The sequence below is a fragment of the Passer montanus genome, unplaced genomic scaffold (genome assembly GCF_014805655.1).
Source record: "Passer montanus isolate IOZ18808 unplaced genomic scaffold, ASM1480565v1 scaffold49, whole genome shotgun sequence".
NCBI classification, from domain to species: Eukaryota; Metazoa; Chordata; class Aves; order Passeriformes; family Passeridae; genus Passer; species Passer montanus.
The window spans coordinates 3,864,882-3,878,919 of record NW_024369818.1 but is presented as its reverse complement, the minus strand read 5'-3'; the positions used below and the strand labels follow the sequence as shown (position 1 = coordinate 3,878,919).

The 14,038-nt window shown below is 40.5% G+C and overlaps 1 protein-coding gene across 6 annotated transcripts in view; it reads left to right on the top strand.

The window, feature by feature from the left end:
* Nucleotides 1–14,038, top strand: part of DACH2 (dachshund family transcription factor 2) — a 245,268-nt gene that overhangs the window by 107,930 nt on the left and 123,300 nt on the right. For 4 of the 6 annotated variants that reach the window (XM_039722673.1, XM_039722671.1, XM_039722670.1 and 1 more), the window contains exon 2: nucleotides 13,403–13,521. In XM_039722673.1, the coding sequence (XP_039578607.1) occupies nucleotides 13,403–13,521 (119 nt within the window). The remainder of the gene's footprint in view (nucleotides 1–13,402; nucleotides 13,522–14,038) is intronic. The other 2 variants (XM_039722672.1, XM_039722669.1) reach the window with 1 other exon arrangement.

The following is a 14,038-nucleotide window of genomic DNA, read 5'->3' as shown; positions in this document are numbered from 1 at the left end:
AGTAAGCTCAAGAATCTGAGAGAGCTGTCAGAGAGTTTGCACTCGTAAGGGACTAATGTTCATTGCAAAACAACTCATAATATGCTGTGCCTGAAGGCTAAATGAGCAGTTTAACTTAAACACAATCACCAACTTTCTGGAAGACAGATAAAGGAAACAATTGTTCCTCCAGCAAACTTAGAGAAATGAAAAAAACAGCCTCACTTTGATGCCTGTTTAAAATCATTAATTTTCCTGTAAGTTAATGTAAATTGAGGATTAAACAGAAACTGTTACCATCTGACCCTTATAAACTAAACTTCTGTGTGGCTCATCTATTTGAAGTCAAATCTATCCATACATCTAAACAGGAAACTGAATGAAAACATTTTTTCATTTCATTTCCTATATCCTGCAAACTTTTTCAAAGCCTATTTCCTTTTAAAAGTTAGCCTGCATGCTTATAAAGCTTTTTTTTTCCTCCTGTGAGCATAAACTTAACCACCAGTTACTAAGCAGAGGATTAGGAGGGGGAGATCTCTGGACACTGAAGTTTATCCATCTGAAAATATTTCTAAAGTACCATATTTGCAGATGGTTTTGGAGTCTATGAAGGATCCAAGCTCTGGGATAGGGCACAAATATTGTAATTATGACCAGTTTGATTTCACAACTAAGTGGCAAATGCTGGGGATTCATTATTATGATGTCTCCCTGCAGCTCAGGGTGATTTGTAAGATCTGTATTTTCCTGTCTCTAGTGACATTGATCTCTAGAAAATACTTTGCACTCTAGGGATGAAATTACTATGTATTAGATATTATTATTATTGTTATTATTATTATTATTATTATTATTATTATTATTATTATTATTATTATTATTATTATTATTATTATTATTATTATTATTATTATTATTATTATTATTATTTTGGACTCTGTGAGGGATCCAAGCTCTGGGATAGGGCACAAATATTGTAATTATGACCAGTTTGATTTCACAACTAAGTGGCAAATGCTGGGGATTCATTATTATGATGTCTCCCTGCAGCTCAGGGTGATTTGTAAGATCTGTATTTTCCTGTCTCTAGTGACATTGATCTCTAGAAAATACTTTGCACTCTAGGGATGAAATTACTATGTATTAGATATTATTATTATTATTATTATTATTATTATTATTATTATTATTATTATTATTATTTTATTATTACTACTACTACTACTCCTTTATTTACTGATTTACTGCAAGGATAAATGACACAGCTCTGGTGCTCACCACTGAGAGCTGAAGATTGTTTAAAAGAGTGGTGAATATCAATCAGGATGGCTGTTATCCCTCGTGTTTCAGGGATCCAGAGCATGTGGTGATAGGAATCTCTTCCTCCAATGAATGGGCTTGGCTTTTTGAGCATCTGTGCTTGACAAAAAACTCATCTTAATGAGCTTTGTTGCATTATCAGCTGTTGCCATGTCAGAACAGCGTCATTTTCTCCCTGGTCAGTTCAGCCTCACCCAGCCCGGAGAGTTTGAAGCCAGGTCCTTCAGTGGGATAACGGGGCAGGAAAGGGCAGACACTGACAGGGCAGGATTCACAGCCCTGACCCTTCCCCTGGTCAGGCCCTGTCCTGGCCCTGGAGCAGGGCTGGCTCCCAGGATGAGTTGTTTTTCCCTAGAGAACAGATAGGCAGCAGCTTCTGGTGTTGCACTGTCGTGTATTGAGTTTCCAGAGCTGGTCCTTGTTTCCTGCAATCCTGAATTACCTGCAGAGCTGACACTGAGTGCTGGATGCAAGCAGATGAGAGGTGTGCAGCATTCCCAGGTGTGCAGCATTCCCAGGTGTGCAGCGTTCCCAGGTGTGCAAAATTCCCAGATGTGCAGAGTTCTCAGGTGTGTTCTCAGGTGTGTGGGATGGTCAGGTCATTGCTTTACATCTTGCAGGTGTTTATCATTGTTTTTCTCCCCTCCTCACATGGCTGTAGCCTGAAAAGAAAGTTCTGAGTGGTTTTGATTTGTCACAAAATCAGTTTGAGATGATGCCTGCCCCCTCTCAAAGGTGCACTTCAGCTGTCCTGGTACTTGTCCTTCTGCTAATTTGGCCATGAAGTATGAGCTCCCACATCTCTATCTGAATTAAATGCATCAAAGAATCCTGCATCTGCTGATTTTCCTTCACTAAAATGTCCCTCCCTAACCAGAATAATACATTCAATATGGGAGCTGTTTTATAATTTTTATTTCTGGATCAAGAACATGAAGCCCATTGCTTTTGGAAATAATTCCCATGCCTGAGCAGTAGTAGGTAAGGTTTTCCATTGAAGACTTGGTGGTGAGGAAGAGGATGTAGAAGAGCAAATTCCTGTCATTCAATGAGGATCTGGTCCAGCACATGGAGAAAGAAAATGTAGAGGGGCTTCTGGTACCCTGATAATTGGCACTTGATAATAGGCCTTTAGCATGAAATATGACAAAAATTATAATATATGATAAATATAATATAATATAATATAATATAATATAATATAATATAATATAATAATGTCTGCTTCCCTACTTTTTTGTCCCTGCAGTTCACTCAAGTTAGTTTCTAAAGACATTGGAAGATTGAGAGAGCAGGGAAGCACAGAACTCTGGAATTTGCCCCTGTTGAACAAATTCTGCAAAACTTCTTGTTTCTGCAAAACAAAAAACAAAAAACTTCTGCAAAAACTCTTGTTTCCCTTGGTTTTGCAGGTGATTAAATTGTATTCCTTGTATAAAATCCGAGTATCTTGGGCTGGTCTGGTGGGAGGGGACAGCAAACTTTGTCATGTTAGAGCATGAGCCACTTGCATTGAAAGAAAAAAAGGGCTTTTAGCAACTTTCAGGGTAGCAAGATAGGACTTACATGAATTTGGCTCTGGACCAGATAATCCTCTTTTGTTGATGTTAAACCACTGGCCACAGCAGTGATTACAACATAAGAGTAAAAAAGAGGCTTCAGTTATAATACACTTTTTCTTTCATGTTTCCAATCATAAAAATAAATACATCTTATTAGAAAAGAGAAATTGTACTTATTTACTTGTTTGCGTGCTGGGAGACATTAAGTATTTCCTTTTTTTTTTTTTTAGGGGAAGTGTGTCACTTGTATTTAACTCCGATAAAAATGGAGGAAGATAAAACTAATTTAAATTTAGAACGTAATTTTTTTATTTGTTGAACAACTGTTTTAAAATGGATAGCCTGCTGTGAAAGAAACAAAGCACTTCAACAAAGCAGGAAATCAATAGCCACAAGAAAGCCTAAAGAAAATGAATGCATACAGTGAGCAAGTGCCATAGAAATTACTTTCTGGTGCAAGAATGGTAATAATAGAATGCATATGGAGGGGATTAATAACATGATAGAAACACACATAGAAAAGACATGTTCTCTATTTCTAGTTATAAATAATGACCTCTGTGTTCCAGTATTTGAACTTTGAAGGGTCTGGATGGTGGTTTTCTTCCTGATTTCCCCACCCCCCCAGTCCTAGGTAAATATTTATGCTTGCAAAATTTAGCAGGCTGGCCACCATGGAAACGTATGTCTTTCATTTATCTCCAGGAAATCTGGTTACAAACACTCTTTTACTTGAATTCTTCCAGTCTTTTCCAGCAGCTTTTAAAGCAACCCCTTGAGTGAGGAGCAGGAGTTGTGTGTGTGACGTGAGTGGGGTTCTGTGGCAGTCCATGGCAGGGCTGTGTGTGCCCAGAGGTGGACGGGGCTCAGAGCTTACACCATGGAATTTTTGGGAGAGTCAAACCCTTGGGTCTGAAGGGAACTCTTTTAAGAGCCATCAACAGCGGGTACAACTTGTCTGCTCAGCTGTTACATCTGCTCCAGGACATACTTGAGTTCAGGAAATCTCTGAATTGGGGAATAACTGGTGCTGCTTTTTCTGTAGCTGGCTTCTTCCAGTTTTCCCTAGTGGTATATGAGAGGGACAGTTGTGAAGTGATGCTGTTTCTCAGTGGGAAATGATCTGTGGCTGCGGTGAGAAGGTTCCTTGGTGTAGGTGTTGATGGAAAAGCAGACAAGCTTTTGGTTAGAAAAGTGTAGAAAAACAAGTGGTATTAGAGGCTTATTATGAGCTGGGAATAATTATTCCCTATATGTGTTACCCCACCTTGGGGGGGAAAGAGTAAACCTGAGTGGTGGAGCAGAGGGAATATTACAAGAAGGGAAAGAGGGATGCTGTAATCTCTTAGGGGAGGGAATGAAACCCAGTGGTCACCTGCAGTGGGGAGAGGAATGAGATACCATCAGCTGGGATCTTCATGATCCCATGGCTTTGGTAGCCAGCTGAGATTACAGATTCTTGCTGCAGCACCTCTCACTGTCAGCCCTGAGGCTGGCCACATTCACAGAATTCAGTGGGGTTTGCTTTCACAGTCATTTTAATTATCTGCTGTTATGGAGCTCCCATCAGGTAGAGTTTCTGTGTGTGTGCATACGTGTCCACAAAATAGGGAAAATGTCTACATTCCTGTAGGGTAAACCTCACATAACTGATAATACTTCTGTGGTTTTATATATTCATATTAGCATCTTTTCAAAACATGAAGATTTTATAGACAAAATTTAATGTTAATGTCACCAAAAATTTCCTTCTGCCCTTTTATTTTCTCATGGTCCTAAAGGTTTGTGCTTTATTATTTGAAAAATCCTTGTTCTACTCTACATTTGCAGTAGAAACGATAGCATTGTCTGTCTCTGGAGCTAACAAATGAAATACCAAGTCACAAAATCTGGAAAGGTAAAGGGGAAGCCGTGGAGCTGTGTCCCTGCATTACTGCCTGTCTAATTTCATGCTGGTCCAGGACCAGCAGCAAACTGCAGGGTGTTTTCTTTGTAGTGGAGTTCAGCCCTCAGATATTTTCTCCTGCACAGAATCACCTAATCACAGGTGGCTCCTTTGCATTTCTAGGAACAATTCCTCCTTTCAACGTGGACATAGGTGCAGAGGCCTGCTTCTGTGTTCTTTCATTTATTAATCTTTGAAAGGTGAATTTCTGTTTTCTGCCTTTGAGGGGTCTTTGCCAAGATTGTGAAAACACCAAAATTTGTAATGTAGAGATTAAAAACAGTTAAGGCAAGAGCAGTTTCCCATTGCATCAGCCTGCAAATTGCTCTGACAGCACTGTACCACCACTGCACAATGCACCCCTGTTAGGGAATTAGGATCAGCTCCCCTGGGTTACGTGATACTCAAGGCTGTAAATACATCAGGTCTTGCTCTTGGGTTTCTGGCCATAGATAATAGGCTTAAACAGTCACATTTTTTACAACTTTCATTGAATGGAGACTTACTGAGATACAGCTTAGCGGAAACCAGTGGTATTTCAGAACTCTTTTACTGTAATACATTCCTCTAAATTGGCATTGAATTCAGATACAGGTCAGAAATAAAGCTTGGAAGGGGCTGATACAATTCAGACACATGATGTGGGTGTTGGTAGTAGATGGTGATTCCCTGCTTGAAAAGTTTCTGTGCAAATATTTGTGGATGTATGTGTAAAAATACATTCTTAAAAAAAAATTTCGGGCTGAATTAACTTGTATGAGAGGAGATTTGTAGCTCCTCAGTGTCCTGGTGTGTCTTTGCAGAGGGTTGGAGTGTGTGGAGTGATTCTGTCTGTGCCTTGGGCAGCATCAGCTGCTGGGATGGAGCTGTGTTGTCCCTGTGCTGATCCCAGTGCCTGCCTTGTCATCTGCTCACGTCAGTGCTGAGCTCTCACACACAGGGGGAACAATCCTAAAAACCTGTTCAGTGGCTTGGTTCCACCTGCTGAATAGTCAGATGCTTTAAGAGATTAAAAGAAAACAAAACCAGTCAGAATGCAAATTGCACAATAACACTGGCTATAATCTGCAGTGGTTCCCATCTCTGACTGGATCCAGAATCCAAGCAGAGCCACCCAAGCAGCTGAGCTGAGCTTTGCAAGGCTCAGAATGAACCTGGCCTTGTCTCTGGCACTTCCACATTTGGTTTAGCTGGACATCGTGGGTGAGCATTGTTTTGACAACAGATCTGTAATTTGAATTTGTGATCTGGGTGTGTTGTTAGTGGCACGATTCCAGCCTGGACAGGCCCCCTCCTGCAAGGTTCAGTCTAGGCAGAGAGGGAACAATGGGAATGAAGACACAGGAGCAGGAACTTTGTCCCCCTGGCTGTGATCCACAGCTAAATGCACTGTGTTCTGTCTGTGCCAGTGCACCTCCACTGCCACAGTTACTGACTTCATGCAGTTCTGTTAAATTTCTGTGTATCCCTGCATCTGCTGGAGTCACACTTCCAATTTCCTCACTGCCACACCCTTAAACTGAGCTGGGGCAGTGTGGAACATGGATCAGCCTCCAGCTTGTCTGCAGCCATGAATCTCTCCAGTTTGGAAGTTTGGTGAGTTATCCCTCTTTTTCCTGTGGTCTTACTTGACAGGAAAAAAGCAAAACCAGGAATGTTGAGGTACTGTTATATCTGCAGGCACACTCATAAGTAATTCAAGAGTTACTTAAAGTTTTAAATCTCAACTAACCAAAAAGCCTTCTTTGGTTTTAAACTTACTTTGTAATGCCTGATTTCAGAAAGAAGCAATTAAACTTTGTTAAGTAAGGACCACTGTAGTAACAATTGAATACAAGGAGTTCAGGTAATTTTTCTGACTGTAGACTCCAAGTCAAGTTTTAGTTGAGTACTGGATTTTCACTAATTGAGACTTTTTAAGATGAACATGGTGATAATGTGCTACATTCAAAGGTAAAGTTGTAAAGTTATAATATTCCACTGGAGTCCCAGCTCTGAGCATCTCAGTGCTGTTAAGGGACTGAGTTTTTGGGTTTTTTTTCCAACAGTAACACCAGTCACAGTGACAGAGAAAGTTCAGATCTGTGATGCTTTAGAACAAACTCCCACTGACATTTTCTCTTTGGCCATTCCTGGCTGGAATTCTCTGGAGAATCGGGTGGGGATGATGCCTTGGGCAGGCTGACCTAGAACAGAGACTGGACAGAACTAAAGAATAAAGCAGGGATTTATTAAAAGGCCTCAATGGATCCACCTTGGGCAGCACAAGAGCCCAGCCAGGGCTGCACCCAGGATGAACCCAAATGGTCCCAAAATGCACGAGCGCTGCCGGGGTCTCTCCCTGGGATCAGCTCTGCTCCATGTGCACATTGCAGTTCAGTGTCCAGTTCCAGCTTTAGGGTATGAAGTCCCATCCTGCTTGTTTTTCTCTCTTCATTCATTGTTTGTGCTCTTGGGCTGAGATTTGGATCATTTGTCCTTGGTCCCCAGCTAGAGCAGGAATTGTTTTGTCTCCCTGCTCTGTGAAGAAAGCTCAGCATCCCCTAACAAGAAGTTCAGACTAAAGCAGTGTGCACACTAAAGCGGTACAGAATCTGAAAAATATAAAAGCTAAAACCTGAGGCATCAGGGAGATTGTGTTTTGGGGTGTCAGATCCTTTCTGCACACGTCCTGAGTGCCCTGGCAGGTGAGCTGTGCTGGTGCTGGCCTGGGCACTGCCCCGAGCGTTGCCATAGGCACCAGGTTCTCCTCATGGGCTCCAGCAGCTTCATCTATGATTAATGTTAATTGCCCATTTTGCATGGATGGCTTTTTCCCTGCTGCTGAATTGGCTCCTGTTGCCTTTGATGTGGCTGGTGATCCAATGTCCTGCCATGGCCAGACAAGTGATCAGTTTGCCAGCGCCGAGAGGAGACAGAATCAGGTTGCTGCGGGGTCAGGGTTTGCTTCTCTCCTTAAACACTGAAAGGTCAGGCAGAGTTTAACCACCACTGGCATCTTTGAAACCTTGTAATAAATGCCAAAGCAGGGAGATTATTTTAAGTCCGTGCTGCAACTAAAAATCTGAAGGTATCGGGGAAGAATTCTCACTCATCAGGATGTTACATTTATTGGTAAATACTTCAAAAAGTACCTTGCACAATCACTAGGGGGTATTTAATGATCTTTGAAGAGAGGAAAAATTTTAATTTCTGGTTCCTGTGCCAGTTTCATGAAAGTAACTAAGATTGAGGGTGTGTGTGTCTGTTTTATTTAGCTTTTTTAAGTGTTACTGTGTTTTTATGTTTTATTTACATCTGAGCACTTGCACCACTTGCTGCCACTATTAGCAGGGCAATTTACACAGCGTGTCATACAGTACTTCAGTATTTCTCCTTTAAGCCTAATAAAATATGTTGCTATTGAAGAAATCTGTGATACATATGAGAGCTTCCTAAATCACAGGACTAGCATATTTTTGTACCAAATAGCTCCAGCCTCATGAAATCAATAATTAATTTATTAACTGGATCTCTTTTGGAAAAAAAAACCCCAAAATCAGCAGTCCTGGCGAGGCTGCCTCCTGCCAATTCATAAATAGTTGATGACAAAAATGAAAAAGTGTAGAAGTAAAATTCAAATCTTAACGATCAAAGTATTGGGTACCTCATCTATCACAGCTTGGAATAAACATATCACAGAAAGTGTCATATCTCATTGACACTGCAAAACATAATGCTTTCCCTTGTTATCTAGCGAGCTGCCAAGGCTACAGAGTTTATAGGCTGCTAAGATAATGTGCTGCTGGTAATCCACTTCACTTGCAGAAATATGAAGTACTGTTGAAATATATTTCTACTTGGTTTATTCTTTGCTCTCCAGAGGGTAGGATGCTTATTTCAGTTCCTCTAAAGAAGCTCAGAGAATGAAAAGCAAAACATCAGGATAAATTATGCTAAATGGTGGACTAGACCCCAGAGGAAATCATGCTTCTGTGGTACAGTATTCCTCCATTTATCTTACAAATGTTACATCTAATGTTAATTTTGTAAAGGGAAAGCATTCAAAGGTTCATCTGATCCTTTTAATAATAGTTTTACTGCTATAGTGTTATTTGTCAAACTCCTGCCATCAGAACTAACTTTCCTAGTTTTGGCAGACCATTCATACAGAAAATATTTTGGGCTACTAATACATAACATTTTATTTCACAAAACACAAATAACCTAGTAATTACACTCCAAAACTTAACAAATAATTGCCAGCAAGCAATTACCATTCAATTAAAGACTAATTACATGGTTATTTGTGCCCTGTAAAATAAAGCATTACTGAAATCAGTAGTGCAATCAATATTTTAGCAGAAACAGGATGCTGCAGTGATGGACCTTTCAACCTGTGCTGATTAAATTGTCATCCAAATAACAGTTTCCTAGTTAAATCACCACATGTTTATTTGTCTTGATTAATATGCAAATTCTCCTCTGATTCTAGTAAATGTCCTATATTTAAAAGCACAAAAGTAGAGCACTATCATACATCAGCAGTGATGTGCTGCATATTTCCACTGATTAATTACATTTTACAAAGCATTGATGAATTTGTGGATTTTGTGAAATACAGTTGTCTATAATGAGCGTAAAATAGAGTTACAAAAGATGGAGCTGATCAGGCACTATAAGAAATCACAAAAATAAAATATTACTTCATGAAATTGACTCAAATTAAAAATCCTTGTGATATCAAGGGAATATATAAAACTTTGAAAGAAAAAATAATAAAATTAGCTCTCAACAGGAGTGGAAAATAAAGAAGAAAAGAGACATTAATGAACAATTTCTCAGCATTTTCCTGTATAAATTTCAACTGTCAAATATACTGCTCAAAATGTAATTTATTTTCTGACAAATTCAATTTCAACCAAAATTTTAAAAATGAACAACATTCAGATTAGTTCATTTTTCTCTTTTGAGAGTTAGATTTGAGGGGCTGGGGTGGAGAGGATGACAGTGATGACTTTGTAACCATGGTGCAAGTGCAGGTAAAAACCCAAACCCTCCAGTCTTCCTCACTTTCAAGTAATTGGTGACCCAAGGAGTTTTTAGGTTTGAGAAATGCCAATCAAATGTTAATCTGTAGTTATTTTATTTACCAAAAAGAATAAGATGACTGAAGTTCTACATGGGAAACAATATTGTATTTCTGTTTTAGCCTCCATGGTCTTCACTTGGGACTTTAATTTTTGGTTTTTAAAAAGTTTTTAAAAGATACCCATGAACTAGAAGTTTCTGACTGAATTAATATCTAATTTAGATTTGAGTAATTTTCCATTTACAAAGATCTATTGATGGCAAGTACAAAATTTGTGTAGAGATTTTAGACTCTCAAAGAAATGCATTTAAAATTGTTTGAAGGGGATTGTTCCTGTTTATGCTTCCTTTGTTACCAACGAGGAAAAGATTTCTCTACACTTCTTGAATATGTAACTTTCTTGAATGAGAGAAAGAAAAATGTGAAAAGAAAATGCAGTAAAAGAGCAGGGTGACAAAAAGATGAGCAATAATATTAAATAAAGTTAATATTTCTATGCTAATGTTATTAGCATTTATATGCTAATACTTCCATAATCAGAAATTATGTCTTACTCTCCCCAAATGATAATTCTGCTTGCCTTGGGTTTAGCTGTTCAGTGCTTTTATTATCAATTTTGGCTGAATTGTGGAGGTTGCATACATTTTAAATAGTAAAGGTGAAATTTGGTGGATTTCTAGACCATGTGAGACAATAAGAGGGGATTTTGGGGGATTGTTGAGACACAGAGCAGTGACATTCCATGGCTTGGTAGTGCCAGCAGTGCATTCACAACAGAAAGTAAATTCCATAAAAACCTTAAATCTACTGGTCCTGTTTGCATATCTTACTAAAAATCCAGGACTTTGAGCAAACATTTGTGTCCTGTCTCTGTGAAATTCCTGCTTTCTTGGTCAAACAGAAATGGCAGAAGATTTGTTTCTGGCCCAAAGTGGAAGCATTTGGACTCAGGTCCTGTCTCTGTGAAATTCCTGCTTTCTTGGTCAAACAGAAATGGCAGAATTGTTTCTGGCCCAAAGTGGAAGCGTTTGGACTCAGATGTGTCACTTTCTGTGAGTATCTGAGTCCAAATGCTTCCAAACACTGATGGGTGACACATCTCAGGGCTATCCAGGGAATCCAGCTGGAATTTTGAGGTGTCTGCTGCAGTGCTGGGGGCTCTGGGATCCCTGTCCTTGCTGGGAAGCAGACACAGGGCACTGAGAACTGCAGAACTCACCCCTGCAGACCCAAACGGGTCCTTGCAAGTGTGTCCAGTTTTTCATTTAAGCTGAGATAAAATTACAGACAAAGGACTTGGGTTTTATTTGAACAGATTCAGCTGGGAACAGTTCCATTCCAATTATTATGGCTGCAGCTGACAGCCCCAAATCTGGGCCCTAGGAGTTCCTGAATTACAGGAATGCTCTCTAAAAGGGCTTTCACTAGGACGGAAGGATTCTTCTTGTTCCTCAGTCCATCAGCCCCGTCCCCAGGAGGACCCCAATCCCAGAGGTTTTCCTAGTGGAGCTTCCCTTGCCAGCTTCCCTTGCCTGGGTGAGGGAGGGCAAAAACACAGCCAGCAGGGTCCTGGAAGGGAATGGAGTAAGTTTTTGATGTGAACTTCTCTTTCTTCATCTCTTGGGCTTTTCTGCGGGTCAGTGCTCAGGCACAGGGGTCACATTAAGGTGTGGAAACAGCTGAAGCTGTGCCCTGCTCAGCCTGTGGGCCATGGGTGCTCAGAGCCTCAAAGTCAGCTTCTGCCAGGGCAGAAACTGCAGAACCAGGGCTGAAACTCCACAGCCCCCCTGCTTATCCTCTGAAAACACAAATCATGACTAAAAAGTCTCTTTGTAAAATCTTCTGAAGCTGTTTGTTGCATTTTGAAAATGTTTTTTCCTTAGATTAATACCAACATATGGAGTTTTCTGCAAAAGATTTGTTAGTATTTGAGCTCGGGAAGAAAATGTTTTGTTGTTTTGTTGATTGAGCTCTTCCACTGGAGAAAGCTGCTAATTTTAGCTGCCTTGTAGGGTTTTTTTCAGAGACAGTAAGTGCCAGCTAAGCACTTACACATGCCTGTGGATTACAGGCTCCTGTAATTCAAAAGAACAATGATTCCTGTTTGTTCAAAGCCCCCACGTATCACCTAATGCTGTCTGTTAGAAATTTTGTTGTGCAGGGGATGATTTCAGCAGGTGATTTTAATGGAGAATGCATGTGTGCATCAAACTTTCCCTGGAAATCAAATGCTCTTATTTGAGGTTTACATTATAACAGCCCAGCAGTTCTTGTAGCAAGCTTTACTGCACAGCCATCATAGTATGATAAACAACTGGAAGCATCAAAAAGAAAAATGGAAAAAATACTGAATAACATGAAATTCAAAATGGACAAACCCGAAGCTAAAAAGAGGGGGGAATGGTTTTATAGAGATAAAATAGTAAACCAAAAAAATGATTTTGTGCTACTTTGATCTACAGTAAAACAAAATAACACTAGCACTGTGTGAAAAATGAACAGGTTAATGGTACCTCTGTGGAGTGCTGCTGGAAGTTGTCTTCATTTAAATGCAGAGTTTGTCGTGCATTGATGGAGGGCTTTGCCACTGTAACTTGATAGAGTGAAGTTTAACTTAAATTTCTTTGTGAACTAGAAGTCATTTTGGAAATGCTTTCTATTCAAACCTCATTCATTGTTGCAGCTTAGTTATTTTATACAGTGTTTCACTCTATGTTGTCAAAAGCTCTATTATTCAACAGAGTAAAATTTGTTATGACCAAAGAGAAGCAGCAATACTTTTCCAAACATGAGGAGGTTACATTTTTATTAGATGGCTCGAGGAAGAGTCGATTCAGATGTTTTTTTGGCCTGTAAATCTGTGTTATGATGGCAGTGGAGGATGGGGACATGTACACACACTGATGTAAGGGGTGATAGCTGAGAACAAGAGTTCAATGGAACCAGGCTGTGAAGGGGCCTCTGACATTCTGGATTAAAATCTGCATCCATAATTCACAAACTGCTGAGTGTTTTGGCAGGTAGGGCTAGCACTTGTTTGATCTGCAGTAGTTAAACCCACCAGTCAGTCTGTGAAGGTAAGTGTGAGCTTTGCAGAGCTCAGGGCAAAGTTAATCTGCCCTTCAGGAGGAGGCAGGTACCTGCTGTGGTCCAAAGCAAGCTTTGAGGTGTGTTGCATTCAGGGTTGTAGCTCCTCATCTCCAGGCATCACAGCCTGTAATTTTCTGTGTTCCAGGTGCCCAGCAGAGACTTTGGAGCAGTCACTGCTATAACCCCTCCCCATGAGCACCTCTGAGGTGATGGCAGCCTTGGATAATGGAAAACCTTACTGCTGGCTCGTGTGACAGCTCTTCCCTGTTTAACCAAGCGATTTTTCCCCTTTATTTTGTCCCAGGCAGGAACTTCTAATATTTATTTTCACCTATCACTGATGGTTCACGCATTTCGTAGGACTCGATGGCGTGTGTGGGGAGCGAACATTTCACAAAGCAAACCTTGTTTTCATTTGTGCTCTTGTCCCAGCAGCTCCCGCCCGGGCCGACCCCCCAAGCGCTCGCTGGGAGTGGCGATCCAGGAGAACGCGCGGCTGCTGCCCCACGGAGTGCCAGGCCTGCTGTCACCAGGGCTCATCTCCCCGACAGGTAACCAAGCCCCTCACATCACCAGCCTCATCTCTTCGCACCGCGCGGCAGTTAAAATAAACTAATATTGATCTGGCTGCCTTGTCCTTCAGGGCTTTGCAGGCTTTACCAGAGGTTACAGTATTGGATTTTTTTTTTTTTTCTTGAGGGTTCATGAAAACTCTGTTTTGCTGCTGCAGTGACTGAAATCTAATGGATTTGTAATTTAGTTCTTTATTAATTGTAATTTCCTTACAGGAAATTCCATTAAATGTGTTATTTTAGTAAAAGCAGAAAAAAAAAACCAACAAAAAACCCAACCAACCTGAGAAGCTGAACTATTGTCTGGGGGGCCTGTAAGAGGCATTTCTTCCTTTGAAATGCATGTGTGTTTTAGTTCTCGTGGGATCTGAGCAGTGTGGCTAATGCCTGGTGTATTGTAACCCCATTAATGTCTGCTGGGGAGAGACAGAGATGCTTGTAGGAATTACAGAAGGAGCACTTGAAAGCAGACAAGTCCACGTTGCCACAGTGCACT